The following is a 24,303-nucleotide window of genomic DNA, read 5'->3' as shown; positions in this document are numbered from 1 at the left end:
GAGTTTGTGTCATAGAAAGTATTTCAAAGTGAGTTGGTAGACTGATATTTAGACATCATAATTTGAACCCATATCTAATCAGGACAATTCGAAAGATGCCAGATCAACTTTTCAAGGAGAGCAACATTCACACATCAGGAACCTCTAACCCCTTACACACTAAACTTCTTAGGCATCACAATGGTTTTCCAATTGACGAGACTAAGAACATTCCCATTAGTATTACCTTTTTATAAAAATTATCCCATCATAAAGTTGATTTTACTACAAACATAATCGGGAAAATACATCACCTGCATATGATAAACAGGAATAGAGGTCACTGCTGATTTTATAAGACAAAGTCTTCCAGCCTTGTTGAGAAGCTTTCCTTTCTATTCTGCCAACCAAGATTGAATCTTGTCCAAAACATTATGAAATCAGCTCTATTGGCCCTCTTGTGATTTAGATTAATGCCTAAATATTTTTCTAAATCTTGAGTGAATCTAATAGAGCAGATACTGGTGAACATCTCCCGACGCTTATTGACTCTTAGAGCAAAGGGCCTTCAACTTTTTAGCATTCACCTTTAAATCAGACATCTTACTGAACATATTAAACACATCTATAGACTTAAGTCTTAGACACCTTGAAGAAAAGAAGAAGATCATCAATGAACATTAAATGAGATATGTGAGGCCCACCTCTAGAAACAACAACACGATCCTAAATCCCATTCAAGACATGTTTATTAATAAAGCAAGCTAGTCGCTCAATGCAGGCAACAAAGAGATACGAAGATATTGGATCACCTTGCCTCAGACCTCTCCTAGGGGTGAAGTTCTCTAATTTTGATCCATTCCAAAGAATAGAAAGGGACGACGATCTCACACATAATATAATAAGACAAACTGAGGAATGAAAAAAATCAAATCCATACAGAGAATGCTCCAAGAACCTCCAATCCACTCTATCATAGGTTTTCTTCATATCAATCTTGAAAGTAAGGATTCTTTTTTTTTAACTTTATCCACTTCATAAAATGCAAAACCTCTTGAGTTACAATAATTTTGTCAATAGTACCTCTTTCTGAAATGAACTCGTCTTTCATAACAATGCATAAAAATTAAAAAGTAGTTTAAACACATGAATTATTAGTAAAAAAAGGATGAAGGTGGTTAACCAATACATTAGTGATCACTTTGTATACCACATTATATAAACTAATGGGTCGAAACTATTTTAGATTGGTGAGAGAGCTAGCCTTGAGGATTTGTCATTTCACAACTAGAAAATGGATTAATACAGACAGATTTACAGACGGATTTAGTCTTTATTACATACGATTTTTGGTTACCGACGAAATTACCGACGGATTTTGTCCCTCTGTAAAAGCCCCGTCGGAAATTATTTACCGACGGATTTTTTTTCCGTCGAAAAATTACAGACGGATTTTTAACAGTTACCAACGGATTTTCCCTCTGTAAATTTTCTATCCATTTCCCAAAGGCGACGGACTTTTCGACGGATTTTTCGTCTGTAATTACAGACGGATTTTTCGACGGATTTTCCGTCTGTAATTACAGACGAATTTTCAGACAGATTTTCTGTCTGTAATTACAGACGGATTTTCCGACGGATTTTCCGACTGTAATTACAGACGGATTTTCCGACAGATTTTTCGTCTATAATTTGAACCTTGAAAAATCACCTCACACTAAGATTACAGACAGAAAATCCGTCGGTAAAGTAAAATAGAAATTTTTTTTAAATTTTTCCATTGCAAAATGAATACTTTAGGTTTATTTTTTAAATTTCCTCCATCAAACACACTGTAAATTGAAAAAAAAAAGACCAAAAATTATATAGATAAACATAATGTTCATTACATAATACCTATAAAATTGGATGTTATTTTTCAACATCATTGCCCAATATATGACTATCATAAAAAGGTACCCAAAAAAATAAACTATTGACAGAACTATAACTATTTACATTACTCATTGACACTACTAGTTCCTTCATTTTCAACAATTTAAACAAACAAGATTTTATATTGATCCTATTCCTTTTAAATTGCATGATGGTGACTTGCTCAGAGCCATTGACAAATACACCTCCTCGACAAATAAACCATTAGACAAAAACGCTCCTTTCGATCAGTCAGCAGGAGTATACCCTTAGAGGCTGGACCAACTTGACCTGGAGCGTAATAATGCCAACGAAAGAGTTCAACATCTCTTCCTAAATGATCGTTTTTGCGGACTACCTGAAAGCGTTTTGGGATACACAATTTAGCTAGTATATATTGAATCATTTTGGTGCATCTGTCAAGTAAGGCAAGACAAGTCCAAAAGAGCAATCAAAAGCTCAATAAAGCAGCAAGGCAAATCTAAAAGAGCAAAAATAAAAAAGTACACCTGAATCACATGCTAAATTGGACTCCCGGCTTTTTTCAGCACTCCTAACTGTAAGCATGTTACTGTAATTTTCAATAACTGACATTGATTAATGATTGTGAAATTCTTTTTTTTATGTTTTTTTTACTTGCTCAAAGTGAATAGGGCATTTCCTTATGTGTCAATCAATGAATTCCTTGAAATCCTTTTAAAGAACCTATTACCTGAATGGCTTGCATGCTTTGTGCATCTGAAAAGTCAATTCCATCTCGATTGATAAACCTAATTGAATTCAAAGTTTTCAGTCGCTTAATCAAGTACTTTACGAAGGCCAGGTATCACATAGAGATGACACTAAGTCTATTGAATCAGGTCCAAAACTAGACTGCATTACACCTATGTAAAAGCAAGTAATAAGGAAAATGCCAAAATGCATATAGCCATCTATCTACATTTTCGTCTTTCATTTTACAACCTTTCCTCCACAAGCTAGATGTCAGCTTCAGTCCACCTAGTCATTTATAACAGTACAACTAAAGGATCTTACAAGTATTTTCTAACATATTTGAATTGTTTTCTTAACATCCAACAGAGAATATAAGCAAGCAATCATACAAGTAGCAACAGATGACTAGGTTCTAGTTCTTTAATTTTTCAAGTTTAGACTGAAGATTATTATTTACTACAATTCATAATCCAATTACTGGTTAGTAGTGATTGCACTGGAGTAATACTTTTCAGCCAGAAAGTCAAACTTACAGACTAGACAATAAACAGAATTATCAGATAAATTTCTACAATCACAATATCACGTATGTTCTCACTTGCAGTATTGCAAAATAACAAAATAACGTTCTCGGTTCCTTACCAAATCCCCTTCCAGATTTAGAACCACATATGTCGCACTGCCATGCATCCTTTTGGGGGAAATTAAAAAACCCATGTCAGATTATGTATATGTCAAAAGTAAAAATAAATTAAAAGGGCAGAGCATGGTGCAGACAAAAAATAGTAATCCAAGTAAATTCAATTTTCAGACATTGAAATAATTAATAGAAAATTTAAATAACAAGCGAAGTGACTTGCCATAGATGCCTAAGGGAAAACACCAAGTGCATGATGCCCAACATTGTTATACAAAGACAAGCACCACCGTTCCTTTGCTCGAAGAGAGTAATACTCGGCCACAAATTTTCTCCAATAGGCCACAAATTCACTGGAACGAGACAAAAAAAAAAAGAAGGAATCTTTATCAATTAGAGATCATGGAAGTAAAACAAGAATGCGAGATGAGACTGATTTATTTATTTATTTTGAAGGTTGTGAAGAACACACCATTTTCCATCATGGATTGCAACTGCTTGATTGCATCCTGATTGCAAATACCCATCTTCAACTGAAACAAAGACAAATCTGCAACTGGGTTCTTGAAAAGTGTGACCTTTAACACTAGCACAGAAACCTTGTATAGAGTATAAACATTCTGAAGAAGACTGTGGGGAGCCAAAAAACCAAAATCATAATAAGAACAACTGTCTTACCATATGGGGTAGTTTGTAAAAGCATGCATCTCATAGTTGTTTTGCTTTAAGGAAAGAAGCAAATGTTCAATTCCTTCAATGTATGAATATCCACTTGTCATGCAAGTTTTAAGGCCTGTGATGGAAACACACATGAAACTAAAATATCGACAATCTGGAATTGATCTGAAATGACTTGATCTGGAAGAACTGTAGCCAATCTGGAATTGATCTGAAATGACTTGATCTATGAACAAAAATATCAACATCAGCATTTTGCGGTTCTTAAAAGTCAGATTTTCAATGTATTATATTAAACTAAAATAGTATCATGTAATGACTAATACTAAGATATCAGCTCTAGCAACAAAATGTTAGACCAACCTTCTAAATCAACATCCCTTCCGTCCTTAAAAACTTTTCTCGCTAGCTCCATCTGGAAGAGAAAAACATTATTAAGAACGATGTTATGAAAGTGGAAACTACTTAACCATTTTATGCAGAAGATACAAGAAATTCGAAAGCAAGTAGTGAAAAGCGAGAATTCAATTTCTATGATTTCTCAGCAACCAAAGATACTTGAGCCCTTAAATAATCATTGCTTTGCCTTAGATCTTCAATAATTTTGATGTCTTCGTCCATTTTTTCTGATTTTTCGGCTGTGTATCCATCAAATCTTTATTTAGCCTTTGTATGGAACTTACGACTTCTTCCTTTTCTGGAAAACTTTTGGAAGGATCTGACATCTGTTATAAAAAGCCAATGCCGGCATTCCAAAAAGTAATTATTTACATTATCAAAAAGCCATTATATTGTTAACATAACTGATATCCCTTGAATGCTTGACCTGTACCTGAGAAGCACTGGAAAGGACATTAGCCGCTAAAGACTTCCTGCTTGTTTCAAGAGCAGCCTCAATTTCATTCTTTTCCATCTAACAATAATGAGAACAATGGGTTATAGTAGAGTACATTTTAGAGGTAAATATCACAAATTCACAACTAAAAAATATAAGTCTTTTAAATTATGACCTCCCCATAGTATAACTACAAACAGAATGATTCTTTTTATCTCACGGTGAGCAAAAGAATGCTTCAGTTACAATGATGAAATATATATAATATAAATTCACTTTGTCTCTATCCAGCTTTAATATTTTAAGCTCCTCCTGAAAGGACTTGTTCAATTTCTGTTCCTTTGACATTTAAGTGTAGAATCAAATAAGAAAGGAGGGTTAAAAAGCATGGTTCCTTATCAAGAATTACCTCTCGGAGAGCTTCAAGTTTCCATGAACAATAGCCGGAACTTTCTGCAGAAGGTTTACTTCTGCAAAGACATCAAACAGCGCATGTAAGTAGCCAGAGCGGACAGCACCAACTATTGCAGATCTCAATATCTCAATATCTCAACAAATTTGTAGAAACTTATCAGTAATTTTAAGTTAATTAAGAACAGATCTCGATATCTCAACAAATTAAAAAATGAATGAAGTTAATTAGTATTATTTTTATTTTTCTGTGAAATTAGCAGCAGCAACAGGGAAGGGATAGGGCTAGGGCTAGGGATAATGAAATCAGAATAGAATCACAATGGAAGGGGTTAGGGATATGAACGAGAAGGAGGCGGAGGCCTACCTGAACTAACGGCGACGAGAAGAGATGATGACAAACCTCCGGCGAGGAGAGAAGAAGCAGCGACGAGAGCAGCGCAGAAGGAGCTCGTAAGACAAGAGCACGACGGAGAGAGGTCGTACGACGATGGCAACGAAGGGAGCAAACACGATGAGGGCGACGGAGGGAGCTCATGCGATGCGAGCCGCGGCGGCGGTGACAGCGGAGGACGTCACATCTTCAACGGAGAGAGAAGGCAGGGAGCAAGGAAAACGTGAAAAATTGAAATGAACCTGGGAGTTTCGGGAACCTGGGAGTTGGAGGACTACAGCGTTCAAAAACTAGGCATGAATGGCGAGTGAATGGAGTTAATCTTCAACTAGGGTTTTCAATATTTCCGACGGATTTCATTTAAATTACAGACGGATTTTTCGTCTGTAATAATTTAATAAAATGCACGTTTTGTCTATTTAATTACAGACGGAAAATCCGTCTGTAACCATTTCACAGAAAAAAAATTAATTTTTCCGACGGAATTATAGACGGATTCTCTTTTCCGTCTGTAATTTATGCTAATCTATTTTTTTTGTTTTCTGACAAAAAAATCCTTCTGAAATTTCGTCTGTATTTCAGTGGGATAAAATCCGTCGGAAATATCCGTCTGTAATAACTAATTTTCTAGTAGTGTTTAGTATTTAGGATATAGATTTGTGTTATCAAAGTTTATTTTCTAAGTTTAAAGTAATATTAGTATATATCATATTTATAATATTATCAATTAATTCACACGTACAAATTTAAGATTTGGAATTTAAAATTAAAGATTTACTATTAAGTGTTTAGGGTATATATTTTGTTTTATAAAATTTAATTTATAAAGTTTAAAGTAATATCAATATTTATTATTTATAATGTATCATGTTAAAACACCATATAATTATTAATTTTTAAATAACTATAGTATCATATTTGTGGTAAAATTAAAACTTTAGTGTTTGGAATGCAGATTTAAGGGGTTTTTTTAATATTTAACAAATTCATCATGATTTTAGTTAATTTTGAACTATTTCTTTTTTAATTTACAGAAAGTGCATAATTTAGTATAACAATTAAAATTTTAATTTTTATTGCATAGATTTTCTTTATAAACGCTTTTGTTATATCAAATAAATTGATATTGCTTATATTTTTTAAATTATATTTATAAATCTAGGGTGCATGGTTTTACAAGAGTGTGAAAAGTGTTAAAGTTTTAAGTTTTTTAGAATTTATATTTAGTTTGAAAACACTTATTTTACATTAAACACATTCATATTAATTTAATGTTCCTATAATTTTTATTTATATATAATCAATCCATTCATTTATCAAATGAAAAAAGATATATAATTTAGGGATAAGGTTAAAATTTAGGCTTTAGGATATAGACATGATTTATAAAGTTTTATTTTTTTATTTAGAAAGCTAAAGTCGATATTATTATTTATACTATTTTAGAGTTATTCATTTATCTTTGGTCAATAATTTGGAGCGTATAATTTACTACAATTAGAGTTATTAAAGCTTTGGATTATATATAATATTTAAATTTAGTTTGCAAACTTTTTTTTTTACAAACAAATTGATATTTCTTTTAATTTTAAATTTTTAGGATATAAATTTAGTTTGTGTCTTACATTTTTATTTGAATAAATTAGTATTATCTTAAAAATTAATCATTTTAGTACATTAACAATATAAGAAGTTTTATATAATCATCTAATTAGATTTATATGTTTGGATGATCGTGTAAAATTTTTTATATTAACAATGCATAAAAATTAAAAAGTAGTTTAAACACATGAATTATTAGGATATACATTTATCTATATATACATATTTATACTATTACGGCTATTTTAGTAAAAAATTAAGATGTGTAATTTAAAGATATGGTTAAAGATTTGAGTTTTAGAAAGGTTTAATTAATCTGTTAGTCTCTATAGTTTTGCGAAATTTTTAATTAGGTTTCTATATTTTTTTTTTTTAGTTGAGTCTCTGTACCAAATTTTTTTTCAATTAGGTCCCTCTTGGTAGTAATTAGTTTAATTGTATAGGGACCAAACTAAAAAAAAAATTGGTGCAGGAACTCAAATAAAAGAAAAAAAATTGTAGGCACTCACTAAAAAAAAATTGATGCAAGGACTCAATTAAAAAGAAAAAAAGTATAGGAATCTAATTAAAAATTTTGCGAAACTATAAGGACCAATAGAGTAATTAAACCTTTTAGAAAATATATATAGTTTGTAAATATTTTATTTTTACATTAAGCACTTTAATATCGATTTTATTTATGTTCAAATATACTTTTATAAATTAATTAATATTTTATAACATTTTAAAATTATAAAATTACACATTTCAAAATAACTAAGAATATTTTATTTATATAAAGATAAAGTTAAAATTCTAATATTTGAAATAAATAAATAATTTTGACTTTTTTAATTACTTGAAATAGGATCTTCTACTGGTATATATACGTTAAACATGATTAGAACGAAGAAAAGACATCATATAATAAACGTGAGCACCAAGAAAATTTCGATCATTTCAAATGCGAATCCTTCCCCCCCTCTTCCTCCTCTTACTTCTACATCTTCAATCAGCAGAATCAACTTCAGTCGCTCTCAAGTCTCAACGCAGAACAAGTTCCTTCCAAGACCGTTGGTGAATCCAGCACGAAGCTTAAATGGAGTTCTAAAATTGGAGGAGAAGAAACGGTTCTTGGAGGTGGGTTACAATAGGGAGGCTTCTGTTTACAAATGCATTTTGGGTTTCATGATTTGGTTGATTAAGTTTTTACGATAATTTCATCCTTTGTGTTTGTGGAAAATTAAAAGAAAGTTGCATTTTTCTTTTCTTTAAAGGTCTTGGTGTTAATTCTGTTGCAACTTTCCTAAATTTATATGCATACTTAGTTTTCTTCATGAATTTATGTGCAACTTTTCGTCGTGGATTCAAGGTGCTGAGGAGAAAGGTGAATTAAATAATTGTAACAGTTTTATTAACAAGAAGAGGAGTGCAAATCCTAACAACAACAATAACAAGAACAACGATGATGAATGATCAGTTGTTGATGGAGCAAACTTCGTTCTTTCTTTGTTGATGTTGCCTTCTGATGGCAAAATTGTGAAGAGAAATGATTGCGGCAGTAAAAAGGATCTTCTCTGGAATAATTGCAATCCGGTGTATCAGCCTCCTCAGGTTTTGATTTCTTTCTTTCTTTTCAGTATACGAATTCAAAGCATGTTTTGTTATCACTTGTTAGATTTTGGTGTTAAAAGAATAACAAAAAAACGTATAGGGAAGAGTAATTCTTGAGGATTAAGAATGAAGGTCAAATCAGTCAATTTGGACGACCAATTTGTTCTTTTTTTTTTTTACCAAACAAGCTCAACATAATAAGTGGAGTGAACTAGAACACAAAGTAACATCAACCAAAATAAATTAAATGTAAGACAAATATTTCCAATGTCATCTTTAGCATTGTCATCAACAACAAACGGAATTCACACTTCTCCACGCGTTGTAACTAGCAACCGATTTGTGAAGAACTTCTTCTATACCTGATTCCTTATTATGAAAAATTCGCCCATTCCTTTCTAGCCATATATTCCACATAACTGAAAAGAAACATATGAGCCACTTTTTACACTCCTCCTTCCTATGAGGTGCACCTGTTAAACTCTTAAAAGGTTCCTTCATCGATCCCGGAAACAACATCTCATAATCAGAAAGCCAAACACACTACACCTGCCAAGTAAAATCACAACCAAAAAATAAGTGGTGAATAAATTTAACATTTTTTTTACACAAAATACATATGTTGTCACCCTAATGAATAACTCCATTCTTGGTGGAACCAAGTATTTTCATATAGTTCTAGTGAAACTATAACTCGTAACATCTTTGGGAAATGTTTCTGACTGCAACACCTGCACAAAAGAGTTACTAGAAAAACTCCTTCCCTATTAAACTTTCACACAACTCTATCCTCTCTATTATTTGCGAGCTTTATAATTTTTAAAGTATCATGCAACTAATCCACTAATTCCAACTCCCATTAGTATAATTCTTGCCTCCATGAAAGTTTCAAATCCACTCTAACCCATCACAGAACCCACAATCATCTATTACAGATCCTCTTTGGTTTGAAACAGAGAAGAGCCTTGGAAAAACTATCTTTTAACAATCCACTTTGTAGCCAAACATCTTCCCAAAATCGAATCTTTCGACCATCACCAATCTCCATAGATAATCCAGAAAACATCTTATATCTCACATTTTGATTTTTAAACTGTAGTTGACAAATATCCTTTCATGGACTCCCTTTAGTCGACAATGTCTGATTTGACAACATCAAATTGGGATCCAAGCTATGACAAAAGCAAATAATCTTCTTCCATAAAGGACACTCCTCTTTTGAAAAACGCCACCACCACTTAAAAAGAAGCATTGTGTTTCTAACCACGGCATCACCCACCCCAACCCTCCCAACTTTTTTGGGGATTTAAACACATCCCACTTCACCAACGTCATATCATTCTTTTCTTCCTCCTTACTCCACATGAATCTTCTCTGCAATGAAATCAATTTTTCTGCTATAGCTTTCGACATCTTATACAGACTCAAATAGTATACTGGCAGGCTATTTAACACTGATTTAATGAGGACCAACTTACCAGCTTTATTGAGCACCTTTGCTTTCCACAAACTGAGCTTCTTCTCCACTTTATCAAGTATCAGCTTCCAAGTCTCGACCAACCTAGTATTCGCTCCTAATGATATGCCTAAATATCTGACTGGAAGATTAGCCTCCTTACATTCCAAAAAGCTACACATGTTATCAACCCACTGCTGCTCACAGTTGATTGGAATCAAGCTAGATTTATTGAAGTTGATACTTAACCCCGACATTGTAACACCCTAACTTTTAGCACGTTATGATCGTACCAAAAGTAAGGCGTTACTAACCCATTTTCCTTTATTATCTATTTAATATTGAGCATTTACGTCGGTATCGCGTTTCAGTTTTTAAGAAAATTCCACAAAATTTTGTTTCTATTAATTAAAACCACATATCAAAGATCTTCAAATAATAATAATCACATAAATACTATTAATAATAAGTTATATACAAATAAATCAATATAAAACTTGAATACAATACCTATCCCTCTAGATAAACTAGAAACTAAAGCAACAAGGGCGAGGGAACTCTATAAAAGCGTCAGGCATCATAGGTAAACCTACTAATCGTCCGCAGCTTCATACTGAGTCTTCGAACCTGTGCCACTGAAAGGGTGGAAGATTTTGGGGTGAGAACAAACCACACGTTCTCAGTAGGGACAGAGAATGCCGTTAGAGTAGAGAAATAAGTTGCAAATAATCGCTTTTTAACTTTAAATAATGACCTTTAGAACTCTTTAAAACTCAATTTAAAGACTTTGGTTAGTTCTTAGTAAGTTAAGTCATTTAAGAAAATCCTAGTCAGCAATAACAACCGAAACCCGCAACAAACATAATAACTATAGCACACAAAGAGAAACAAATACAACACATACACAATCACAGAAAAATACAACAAGCAAGCACAACCAAATGCAAATGTGCAAACATCATGATGCATGTCTATCCCTAACGCAGGTCATGAGCTCATGTGTCGGTTGCCTACCCGCTCCCGACATTACCCTGGCACAAGTCCCAGATATGGCTTTCCAGATGCATATAGTGTGCTTATAAGTCGTACGACTAGGCCGCATACAGTGTGACTTTAAGTCGTATGGCTAGGCCGCATACAGTGTGACTTTCCAAATTGATAGGCGTACATCTAGAAAACAGTTCTCAGTGTGTGGGAGTCCCCACTTTACATTTGACACTAAGGCCCAAACAATGTCACATATGCTCTCCTGTGGCAGACAGTCCCTTAAAATTTTTCTTTATCTTTGTTCTCTACTCTCCTGTGGCAGAGATTCCTTTAATTATCTCTCTTTCCTTTACTTTTCATTCTCCTTCTTCTCTTTCTTATCAAGCCAAACTCATATAATAATTTAAATGAAATCTCTTCTCAAAATATTGGATTTAAAACATTATTCTTTTCTTGATAAATTGAATTCAAATAGAATAAATCTTTTCTTAACTAAATAAATCTCAAATAATCTAATTTTTCAAAACCAAATCTTTTAAAATAGCATTTCAAACAAAGTCTCAAAGTTTATAAAATTTCGGTAGCATGTCCTCTAAAATTCAGACTATGCACCCTTCCAGGGTCCCAACCAAACAATCTCTCAATCATTTTGAATATCAAATCCTTTTCAATAATCAGTCCATTTTCAAATATTAAATAATTTTCAATAATCAAATCGTTTTCTTTAAAGCTAAGCCTCTTTTTATTTCAATAAAATTCAGCTCTCTTTCAAACCTTTTGCTATTAAGACCAAAGGAACAAGCCGCACGTTCATTCAAACTTTACAAAACCTCCTGATCATATTCTTTTTACATTTAACATTAACCAAAACCACCTTTTCATTTATGGTTACAAGAACCCGGACATAACCTTCCTCACTTTCATAACTCCTTAATTCATATGTCATTTAATCAAAGCATAAACGTAACGTATTTTCAGCCACAATTCAAACAATCAAGAATTCAGATATGTTCATCAAACTCAATCATTCTCACAGTCAATACTTATTCATCAAATTCAATTAGTCTAGACAAACACAATTTATTTGCAATTACTTAATAAACCTTTTGGCATTCTTAACTTAAAAACTATTAATTATTTTAAAAAATAAAACCTCCTACCTCGATTGTCGAACCCATAAACTAAATGCCTCAAAGAAATCCTTTTCTCTCGACTCGCACCCAGCGGCAGCCGCAACCACAGGTTTATCCACTATCCGCAGCAACAATCAAAACTCTTAATCACGACATGCCACAACTCTAGTAGTTAGGATAACGGTGACAACATCAACAATTATAATAACCATTCACTTATCCAACACAAGTTTAATCGGTGAGAATTTATCGAAATCCTACCTCCATACGAAATCAAAATACTCGAAGCTCTGGAGAAATTTTTTGACCGAGCTGCCGAAGAAGAAAACGTCCAGAATTGTCTGTGCCTCCTAGAATTCCAGTTGGCCGAACTCAAAGGATAGGGGAGCTACGTCACCGTTAGCTTCCACCGAACAAAAGTAACACCAACGTGTAGAGGAGGAGGATACAAATATTTTTACCGGATTAGATTTTTTATTGGAGTTACGGATCATAAGAAATCGAAAGTAGAATTTTTGGTGTGGGTCACGGTTCCATGAAAACTCACGTTCTCTCCCTCTGTTCTTTTCTTTCTTTCGGTAGTGATGATAAGAATGAAATGAAGAATGATGATATGGAATAAAAGAAGGAAGCTTCTACGGTGGGGAAAGTATTTTCTGGTCCATCAAGGACCAGGTTAAAAATTTGAATTATAAAAAATTTTGGGACTCATTTGAAAATTTTGCAATTGAGCATTAGGTTCTATCTGGTGGTGATGTGGCATAGAGATTATAATGTTAACTGCAATTTAAGAAATGCAACTCAAATTTAATTAAAAACTGAGTTAGGTGAGGTGTTTGTATCTGAAGAGAAACATAGTTGCCACAAAAGGTGCTGAGCACGTTTCTTGAAGGCGGACGGAGCAACGGAAAAGTTTCCCATTCGAATACATTTCGGTTATCCACAATTACTCCTTGGAAGAACTCGTTGATGAGGTAGGTCTTCTAGCACCAGTTTATGTTCAAGACCTTTTTTTGTGGTTGAAGTCGCTGTTGTAGATGATCTAGATTTTGGGGGGGGGGGTTTAGGGTTCCTATTGTTGACCAATTTGGATACCCATTTTTTTAGGGTATTCCTAGAGATGTTGCTGGTGACCTGTGTCACAGGACATTGAAATGTTGTGGTTGTTACAGGATCAGGCTAAGGAGATGGAAGGAAGCTACACAGTCTCTTTGAACATTCGACAACGATCCCAAGTACAGGTGAACGTGTGTCAGTTTATTTCTTTTGCTATAGTGGATAAATAAGTTGCTGTGAAGTGCATGTTTAGTAAAATTTGGACTCATGAATGTTCTTGTTTTGGCTGGACAGTTTGTGACAGGTGAGACAGTTGGTGTGGATGAAGAAGATGCTGAATATGGGGAGGATTACGAGCAGCAACACAAGCCCGGGATGATTGTCGACGGAATTAGGTCATTTAATAGAATAGATTTTTCTTCTTTGACGTATGAGGAGATGCGGAGGTTTGAGTTTGTGGACTTGCAGACAGCTTATGACTTCTACAATGAGCATGGGCAGATTCAAGGGTTTTCTATTCGGAGGTCAAAGGTTGTAAGAAGCACAAAGATTGGATCGGAGGGAGAAATTTTATGGTATATTTTTGTTTGCTCGAGACAAGGTGAGAGAGACGCCAAACATATTCATCGGGTAGAAAGGAAAATGGATCCTCGACCAATTACACGATGTGGGTGTGGTGCACAAATAAAGGTTCACGTTGATCAAAGCACTAGCCGTTGGTTCGTAGATAAGTTTTGTGATGAACACAACCATGAGATGCTAGATGCAAGGTTCCGGGAGTTGTTGCGTTCTCATAGAGTAATCAAGGAAGGGGACATGCATCAAATTAACTCGATGAGAAAAGCTGGGATGCATGTGCCAACCATATTTCGTGCATTTGCCATCCAATGCGGGAGATTTGAGACAGTTGGATTTGTAATTAAAGACATCTACAATGCAATAGAGAAGTAAAGAAGAGTGGGGGCGAGTGATGTGGAGTGTGCCTTAAAGTATTTGTGTTGCCTAAAGAGGAATGACGCAAACATGTTTTGGAAATTCTCATTGGACGAGGAGAGGAGGCTGCACAATATATTTTGGTGTGATGGTACTAGCCGACATGACTATAGTGTGTTTGGGGATGTTCTGGGGTTCGACGCAACTTATGGGAGGAATAGGTACAAGTGTCCGCTTGTAATATTTTCGGATTTGGATCATCACATGCGGACTGTGGTATTCGGTTGTGCAATTCTGAGCAACGAAGTAGAGGAAAGTTATGTCTGGTTGTTGTGAGCATTTCTTGAGGCAATGAAAGGACAAGAATCAAAATCTGTGTTGACCGATGGAGATTTGGCAATGAAGAATGCAATTAATGCTGTCTTTCCAAATGCACATCACAGGCTGTGCAGCTGGCACCTGCTACGAAATGCGGCTATCCGCATTGGCCGGCCTATGTTTCTTCGCAAGTTCCGAGTTTGCCTGATGGGTGACTTAGAGGTAGATGAGTTTGAGAACCTATGGAGCGATATTGTGGAAGATTTTGGGTTGCAACAAAACCCGTGGATACTAGATATGTATGAATGCAAGCATATGTGGGCTAATGCATATATTAGAGGCAATTTTTTTGCTGGGCTGAAGACGACGTCTCGATGTAAGGCATTGAACATGCAGATTGGGAAATTTATTGGGAACGGATACAATCTACGTAAATTTATTGAGCATTTTCAGCACTATCTCGAGTTCATAAGAAGAAGAGAGCTAGTCGCCAATTATAGATTTGTGTATGGGCAACCCATTGTTAAGTCGAAGTTGGAAGCCTTGGAAAGATACGCAGCAACAGTATACACGAAAGAGGTTTTTGAACTATTCTAGGAGGTCCTCCTTTTGTCCAGCAATGTAAGAGTTGTATCTTACAAGAAAACTAGCACGTGTTCCCTGTTTGAGGTTACCATGTACTGCCGGGACCGATCCTAGAGTGTGGCTTGGGATGAGGTGGATGACGAATTTACTTGCTCATGTTTGCGTATGTAATCATTTGGCATTATTTGTGTGCACATGATGGGGGTGTTTGTTTATCTGAACATCACTCAGCTTCCGGTGAAGACCATATGCGAACGATGGACGAAGAAGGCCAAGCAAGCGGCAGTGGACCCATCTGGACAGGTAGGCGAGATTCCTGAGGCTGCGTATATGAGCATGCACGCAGCTTTGCTAAATGATTGTAGAGAGTTAATCAAGTTCGCCTGCCAGTACTTTGAAGACTACTCTGAACTGAAATCCATGATACGAAACCAAAGTAATGCATTGAGAGAGAAGCATCGGTTAAGGGTTGGCATAGCTGATTGTAGAGAAAAGATATCCGTTCGCGATCCGTTGCGGGCGAGACATAAGGGATGCGGCCAACGAGGGTTAACTGCTAGGGGAAAAACTTGGTGTGTGCAACGTTGCAGTAAGTGTGGCAAAGCTGGCCATAACTCCAGGAAGTGTGCGGAGTTCGGAAGCGAAAGGCGCAGGGGCATGGCCGCAGCGATGGAGGGTTGGGAGAACACGTCGGCGGCAAAGGAGGGTAACTATACGGATGAAATGAATGTGAGTGGCATTTACATTTTACAAGAAAGTTATCTGAATTTGTGTGTTGCTTATTTCGGTATGACATGATACCATGTTAGTTTGATCAGCAAGGGTTTCTTTGTTATTGTATGGATACTAGCTTGTTGAATTATGTATTAATCCCTCCATTTGCTGGTGCCGTTTGGCGTTTCAGGTTGATGAAGATGAGTTTTCCATTTGAAGATTTGGTTTCTACAAATGCATGATGTGTAATGAAAATTTCAATGCTTAGTTCAGTTTTTTGATATGTAATTCATGATTTGGTTTGGCGTTTGGTTTTTGTGTGAAGATTTTAGCAGCCACTATCTTTGCAATGACATGCTTGCATGTTGCAGCTGGGAAAAGTTTTTATACATATTTTCGACTGCATTATAATCAACGGTATACAAATGTGACTTGTATCAAGCTTCATAAATCATATTTGTTTAACATATTCAAACATGATTGTCAATATAAAATGGTGGTATTATATGGAGTTGTGTCATCACTTCCATTTTACATATGAATTGAATATCATCATTGTGATAATTAATTATATTTTTAATAATTGCATGACAGTAATATGTAAGTATATAACAACATGTCGATTTTATAAACAAGTAATTAATTATTTGTATGCATCAAACTCCTTTAATATTTATCAACCCGTGTTAGTTCACAGCATTAAATTTGTAAATACTGGTTCTTATGAAGAATGGAAAATAATATACCTTCAAGAGTGATTACAGATAAGTTGTTGATGTGTATTATCGCGAGCAGGATCCATCATGATTTATATACATAGAATGGAGTGGTGCCGATTGGGTGGGGTTGGGTTTGCATTGGAAAAATAGTAGATATCTGTGTGGAGGTTATATAATTTATGAGGTTTTTGGCAACATCAACTTTAAGAAAATAAATTTTATAATATGGAGGCAAATTATGTGTAATTATTAATGAAAGAATTGAATATCTAATAAGTTTGAAATACACATTTAAAATCAGGAAGCATTAACTATAAGGCCATGTAATCTTCAGTTTACATCCTCGATTATGAAATGCACAAACATGTATATGTAGATGGATGAAGCCCATTAGACTAAAGTACTTTCATTAGGTGACAATCCAATAACATTACAACTAGGTGCAGTGGATGCAACCACACTATTGTCAATCAAAATGCAAAATGTGCAGCCAAGTACTTGAATTTTGCCATTCGGGGAGGGGTTGTGTCCAACGAATTCAGTTCCGTTTGTGGATACTGAGCAAAAAATACAACCATGTAAAATACAAAGTTTGATGCAACACGACATTACCAAGAGTACCTGGAGGCATCCCATGACATGGAACTATTGCCTTCCATAGTACCAACGGCATACACTTCAACGTTATGGGATTGCCTACAACACATGATTCAAAATGGTAGGAACTGAGTTTACTTAGTCTGAGCATATGTCACCCTAGCAGACTAGATGCAAGAAATTGACAGAAATTTGAATACATTAAACCATAATCAGCCACTACAAATATTATGCAAAGCATCGAATTTCCTTCAAGGTAGCACGTCAGCCATGGTGCGCTTGCTATTCCAGTCGATGACAGCTCTCTGGAGAAATTCATCCCGCATTTGGTTAAAGTGCTTAGCCGCAAAGCCGAGGGCAGTGTCAATGCGGATTTTGTCAGCCAGCAGGTCGATATTGTTATGCTGCGTTGTCACAAACATGATTAGAGTTATGTTACCGTTGCCCCAAAAAAAAAAAGAGCAGTTTCAGTACATAGGTAATTGTGGAATATCGTTTTTTACCAATCGGATTTAATGTGAAGTATTGCTCCATCTGAAGCCAGAGGAGCACCCAGAGCTTGTCCTTGTAGCTGGAACAAAATGACAAGTATCAGATGCTAAAGCCAGTATACACCCCAACAAAAACATGTCTATTATTTACTAGAAGAACTGCCTTACCAGTTACCCATGTTAGGGATTCCAAGTACAAACTCAGGGTTCCATTCAGCTAGTGGAGGCCTATGGCCTAGGAGATTGAGATCCAGAAATTTCTCCTTCAAAATATAATCCAGAGTCCTTGCTTGCAGAGTAACAAATCCATATATCTCAAAATTAACACTAAATGCATGGTTAGTAAACTGGTATAATGTTTTATGGCCCAAACCATGTTTATAAATTATATTTCACTTAAGGTGGCTTACTTTTTATTGTCCCAACCGTATTTTGCAAAGCAATATTAACGGTATTTTGACTAGATTGTACTCATTCTAGATAGCCCAACTCACTCTACTTGGCCCAGCCCACTTCAAAAGTTATAGAAACAGTATGTCACCGTGTTTTTGGTCCAATTTCATTGACTCAACCTGGTTGAGAAGTAACACCAACTACATCATAATTAAATGGAGTTCATACCGTGGGCCCAATCAAGTTTTACAGTAACCCTATCTTCTTGTAGACTAAATTGGGCTCTCCTTTTTTGCCCAAATCAGGACACACCTGTTCAAACAAAAAATTAAGGATTTTTTGAACCCAGTAAATCCAACACGCATCGCACCCAAGATATGATAACACCAAAGTCTGACCTAGAACAAAAAAAAAAAAAAGAAAAACAACCAAAGCATATTCCATTGTTGGTACATGCAGATACCCTAAACATGCAAGTAACGTAGGCAGCTATAGTTCCCAGTTTAGGAAAACTCACCACAGATTTCGCAGCGTATTTTCGTCTTATGATTGAATCATCAGTCGGATAGCAATCCATAAGCCACATCTTCCCACCGTTGATGTCCACAACAACCAGGTAGAAGTGATCCTCTCCAGTAACATCTACTTTGTCAGCCATTTGGACATAGGTCTTCCAGAAACATAAAGAAAGTTATTCCTATTCCAGCTAAGAAAATTGACACTCGAAATGCATACAGATATAAGCTTCAAGGCAAAATGCTAACATATCTTAGTGTTGTTGGTCTTGGTAGACAATCCTGAAAGAAGAAGGCAGCCACTTGAGAGTCATCTATGTCTGGATCCAGTACGAATTCCTGGAGTCGAATGGACAACAACGTTGAAAAGAAACAAGATCTGGGACAAATAAGTAACTTGATAACCATATCCAACCACCAAGTCGGGATGCTCACCGAGAAATGTAGCGAGAGTGACCGCACAGTTCGCTGCTGAAGCTGGGACTGGGTCCATGATGTTTTGTATGCCATGAGCTGCATAACATACGCAGATGGTTCTTGTCCCGGCTGCAGGCAGTAGAAATCTTCCCTCTCTAGCTTCATGTCATCTCTCTTGAACAACATTTCGCTAGGGTTCATGGATTCCCCAAATATGTAGGCAATGGATTGGGCTTCATCGAATAAACTGTATTATATACAGTTAGCCGACATAAACTGTATTATATACTAGACTTGGTTAGCCGACATATGTTTGTATAATCAAAATCGTCCGGTAACGATAACATGACAACCAAAGTCAAGAACAACTTACAGAAGGAAACGTCACACCGACCATAGTGGATGACATCGGAGATGCGCTCTCACGGGGTGCCCTTCTCATCTTTCCAGATTTCTTCATCTCTTCCGGAGTTAAAAGGGTCAACTTAGGGATCTTGGATGGGCTATGGTAGCCTCAAGCTGGACTTCCGGAACTCACAATGCCATCTCTAAATCTCACCTAACCAAATAAATCGAAGAGTCATTAGTTAACCAATAACCATGCAAACAAGCTTAACTAGATACATGTTCATCGTAGAAGATGATTGACTTGAAGACCGTTACCGCAAACTGAGTTTCCTTCATTTTGGCTGAACGATTATCCTGTGGGTCAACCCAAGAGCCACCTAACCGTAACGTGCTCCTGGTTGTTATGGTGGGATGCATTGATTTGGCCGCATCCAACGGGATCATAGAGCCCAGCATTATAGTGTCGTCTGACCACACACCATGTGCAGTGATGATCCTGCTCAACGGTAACAGGCACCATGGGACTAAAGCCAGGTGTGGAGTTCGCTTCAAGCATCACACCCGATTTTGGTGGTGGCGGTGTCAGTGTGTGCTCCGAAACAATGTTTTTTTTGCGGGTCGGAGTTACTCCAGCGGATCCATCACCGTCGCCGGGCCGGAGAAAGCTTTTCATGCAAGCCTCAACTAAAGCCATCCCCCGCCGCATGTCCTCCGCCAGGCTTCCCACTGGATCGGCTTCCTTCATGTGGGTCTGTAAACATGGAAGACAAATACAATTTTAATGCATTGGAAAAAATAAACCTCACTGCATGGTTAGTCCAATAGAGACCGAAGACGAATCTTATCAATGCGAATATAATTTGCACTTACATCCAGCACTTTCAACAGTTTTTAGCTCAGCTCCTTCATTGTGCCATTCACCTGGAGAAGGGCAGCGGTGATACATGCAGCCTGACCGCCGGAAGAAATTGGTTGTAAGTCTATGATCAAGGTCCAACATCATTTTAAGCCACAAAAAAAAAAAAGAAAAGCAAATTCTCGTACCTCTCCCCCCTTCGAATCTTTGGAGTCATGATCCATATTCTCGGTTGCATGTTCGGACGCTCCCTTTGGCTTATCCGCATCGTTAACCTTGCCTCCATCATGCTTACTGTCATTTCCCCCACCCGGAGCCACAATGTTGCCTCCTTGTTGGTCCATATCGTCCACGACCTCTGTTTCCATCTCTGTAATTGCAGACACCACAAACTTTAACCCTTCGTCCACATAGATTAATTTGTAAAACAATATATGGCAAAAAATTTATTGAGATAGCAAGAGTTGACTCTACTTCCTTTTAACGTTGGGGCAGGTGATCCTCCCACCCATCGCTTAGTGCAGTAGGGGAGTGGTCTACACTCATAGCTCCACCCAAACCTCATCATAAGCTGTCAAAATCAAATCTCGTTGTCAGTAGGTGCATGTGAGAGTAGCTTCCCCTCTTCATGGGTGCCTTTCTCATAAGGGATATTTCGGAGTTCATAGTCTTAACAAAATTAGAAGATGCTAATTCACAATAAAGATTTTCCACACGATACGGCATTTTTTTACCTACTTGAACTTGTGAGAGAATATTCCCTTGGCCTATTCAGTTGCGTTACCTGAATGTATGACAATATAAATATTAGTTAATATTAATTTTTTATAATTTTTTTGTATAAATTATAATTTAAATAATCAATATAAATAATTGATATATTTAATTAATAAAAATCATTAATTAAATATTATTATAATTACTTATAATAATTAATTATTATAATTTTTAATAATCTAATATTTATTAAATAAGTGGTTAACATAATTATTTATAATTTAATTATTTAATCATTTGCCATATGTGAAATTACATATATTAAACGTATATGTAATGTAATATAGAAATTTAATAATTTTGTTTAATAATTTACAACATGGCAAAAAATTGTTGGTTGCTGGTTCATATGCCTTTTACAGGGATCCTCAGCCTTAGTTAGTAAAGGGATTCTCTCCACTATTAACCCAAGTGGCTTTTGGATCCATGTGTCAGAATAAAATCTCCATTTATTTTTATTGGAATTGCATCTATTTACTACCAATAATGGAGCTGCTCTTACCCTAGTTGACTTTTACCCTAGTTGAACCAGTGTCATCCTTGAGCAGTTGAATAAGTCACTATTCAGTGTCACATCACCCTTTGCTTCCACTATTTCCCAGGTGAAATGATTACTGATGCAGCCATCACTCATTCAAGTCCAACTTATACGCTTTCATGAGTTCCTTCCGGCGTAATGTTTATGGATGCTTTGTAGAACCTTATCTTCGTGGATACTCCGGAGCACTACCAAAATTAAACCGCCAATTACCTACAAATTCAAGTTACACGCATTATTTGTGAAAATTTCGATTGGATTTTTTTGGTCTAAGACTTTCTATACAACGCATATCAGTTAACCCAGCATTGTCTTTTCGAAGAAAAACATGGCATCAACATCAACTACATTTAAGTTACAGCTTAAGGCGGCAAAAACAAAACCATCATGAATTCAAATTTTCGACTACTCCATCTAACTAATTTATTCAAAACGGGAATTCTTATCCGAATTTGGTTAAAATTACAATGGAGGATGCTCGGTTGTTTTGGGCACACAAATATTTTATAAACAACAATTCGTTGGTTGCATCGGTATTATTCAAAATAATCAAGAATGAATCATTGAGGGAAATAAGTTACGAAGGTTAAGGAGATCCAATTCATTCCTGCTTAACAATACCTATTTCCATCAATACAACAACATAATGACACACACAACATGCATCCACATTATGTAAAACACATAACCGAAAATCGGACACAGCTACATTTTACAGACCAACAAAATAAGAACTCACACATAGCGGGGCCATGTGCAATGCTTTCACTAGTCAAATACTTATGAACCGCCGAACATAGCATACACCAGAATCAACCGACTTTCAAGGGAAATTGTTACTTGTTGCGAGTCTTCGTCCTAAACAAGTTTGACATCTGATCTATTGCCTCTGTTAACTGCATTAAAAGCTCCCTGTTTTCTACCTCTAGCTGAGACACACGCCCCTCTAGCATGGTGACTGCATGTTGAAGTCACGCAATGGCACTTGCTGCGCCAATGCAACACCACATTAAACGATCGGTTACTCAAAAATAAATCCAATTTCTTTATTCACAGTCTAAAGTAGAAAAATTCTAACCGTATCGTAAAAAAGACATACCGTCCGAACCCGGGGGCTAGTATTCACTTTCATTGGGGGAAGTCGGCTGTTTCTCTAGTGACACCTGACGCGAGGATGAGTTAAAATAAAGATGCGGTCCACCACTCTCCGCGTCTGCTGTGAAGTATACGGCATGATGAAGATGGAGGTCGCTTGCACTGGCCGAACCAGAGGTAGCACCAACAGGAACCCCCTCCGCTAGTGGTAAAACTTGAAGACCTTGGCTGTTGTTTGAAACACCCACACACTGCCCATGCATGTAATCAACCTATGCTCTCCAGCCCACTTCAAAGCTCCGATACCGGCGATGCAGATTCTTCGGATAGCCGCTCACCTGTTGCTCTGTCGACTCCTAGGTGTTGTATATTCTGGGTGTCCATCCCCTAAATACAACGTAACACTCACCCTCTACACGAAGAGACATGTGGCTTTTTGAAATCCTCCTCCACTTAGTGTATGAAATACTTTCAGATTTAAGAAACAAATCAAAGTGACGACGACTGGAGTTTTAGTAGATGAAGTGTCTTGCCTCACTCACTCACTGATTACACTCTCACCGTCCATTTCATTATTAAAAATCCACGCGTCAGCATCCCAAGAAATCATAACTGAAACTTTATTTAATGGTTGGTATATGTGCAAGTAATAATAAATAGTTTAGAGAAGAAAGGGTCAACAGAAAAATAAATAAGATGAACTCACGGGACACGGTTACATTTAAAAGTTTGATTATGTGAATATAATTTAGAAATGATATTTCATATTTAATAAATGAAAGCTTTCGACCCCTTTTGTAATAAACAAGTTAAATGTTTAATTACAAATGTGAAATCATTATACATGCTTCTATATATAATTTTAATTATAAATATAAACATAAAATCACTATATTTTTATATAATTATGTTGTAAACTTAATTCCGATTACGGGGCATAAATATGTAGTACTTATTTATATTACTTTCATTATATTTATATACACCATTTTTTTATTGAATAAAAATTAAACGTTAATATAAAAGAAAAATTTTGTAGGCATTTTAATAAATATATAATATTCTATTATCTAAAATAAACTGCTTTTAATATATAATACTGTAAATAATAACATAATCTTTTATTTTTAGATAAATAACATAACATATTTAAATTTCAAAAATATATATATTTTTTATTCATTTAAATTAATTATGATGCAAAAATGTTTGAAACATTAAAAATTATATTAAAATTATTTTAAATTGCAATATTAAAATGTAAACATAAATTCTATACTAAGACAGCTTACCTAAACAAAATGGCAAATCACAGGTATAAATCAATGGCAAGATATAAAATTACATGTAAGGATAATTTCGATTATGTAGGCAATAGAAGATTGGCCTAGAGTATAAAATAATTTAATTTATTTTAAAGTTTGAATTATGTAGGCAGTAGAAGATTCGCATCCTCGTTATTGTTATAATCAGCAATCATGGAGGGATCCACATCATCCTCATCCTCATCCTAAAACACATCTTTCCCACCATCCGGAGCTCCACCCTGTCCGAATTCTAGTACCATATCATCAATACCGGCCATCGCAATTGCAACATCAACCTCCGGCCCAGTGTC

General features: G+C 35.7%; 1 protein-coding gene and 1 pseudogene across 1 annotated transcript; one reads left to right on the top strand and one right to left on the bottom strand.

Annotated features, from left to right (window-relative positions):
* Nucleotides 1–3,685: 3,685 nt before the first annotated feature.
* On the bottom strand, nt 3,686–10,470 carry LOC110263503 (uncharacterized). Its single transcript, XM_088490984.1, has 9 exons — nt 10,236–10,470; nt 5,572–5,701; nt 5,167–5,227; nt 5,034–5,069; nt 4,755–4,835; nt 4,606–4,647; nt 4,286–4,337; nt 3,923–4,148; nt 3,686–3,830 (listed from the first exon to the last, which is right to left on the bottom strand). The coding sequence occupies exons 1-9, from the start codon at nt 10,468–10,470 to the stop codon at nt 3,686–3,688; spliced, it is 1,008 nt and encodes a 335-aa protein (XP_088347110.1).
* A 3,561-nt stretch (nt 10,471–14,031) lies between these two features.
* LOC148562754 (protein FAR1-RELATED SEQUENCE 5-like) lies at nt 14,032–16,023 on the top strand (annotated as a pseudogene).
* The last annotated feature ends 8,280 nt before the right edge of the window (nt 16,024–24,303 follow it).

The sequence above is a fragment of the Arachis ipaensis genome, chromosome B6 (genome assembly GCF_059453495.1).
Source record: "Arachis ipaensis isolate K30076 ecotype BB chromosome B6, ASM5945349v1, whole genome shotgun sequence".
Classification (NCBI taxonomy): Eukaryota; Viridiplantae; Streptophyta; class Magnoliopsida; order Fabales; family Fabaceae; genus Arachis; species Arachis ipaensis.
Note: the sequence above shows the minus strand (reverse complement) of the source record. Positions and strands in the feature narration are given on the sequence as shown.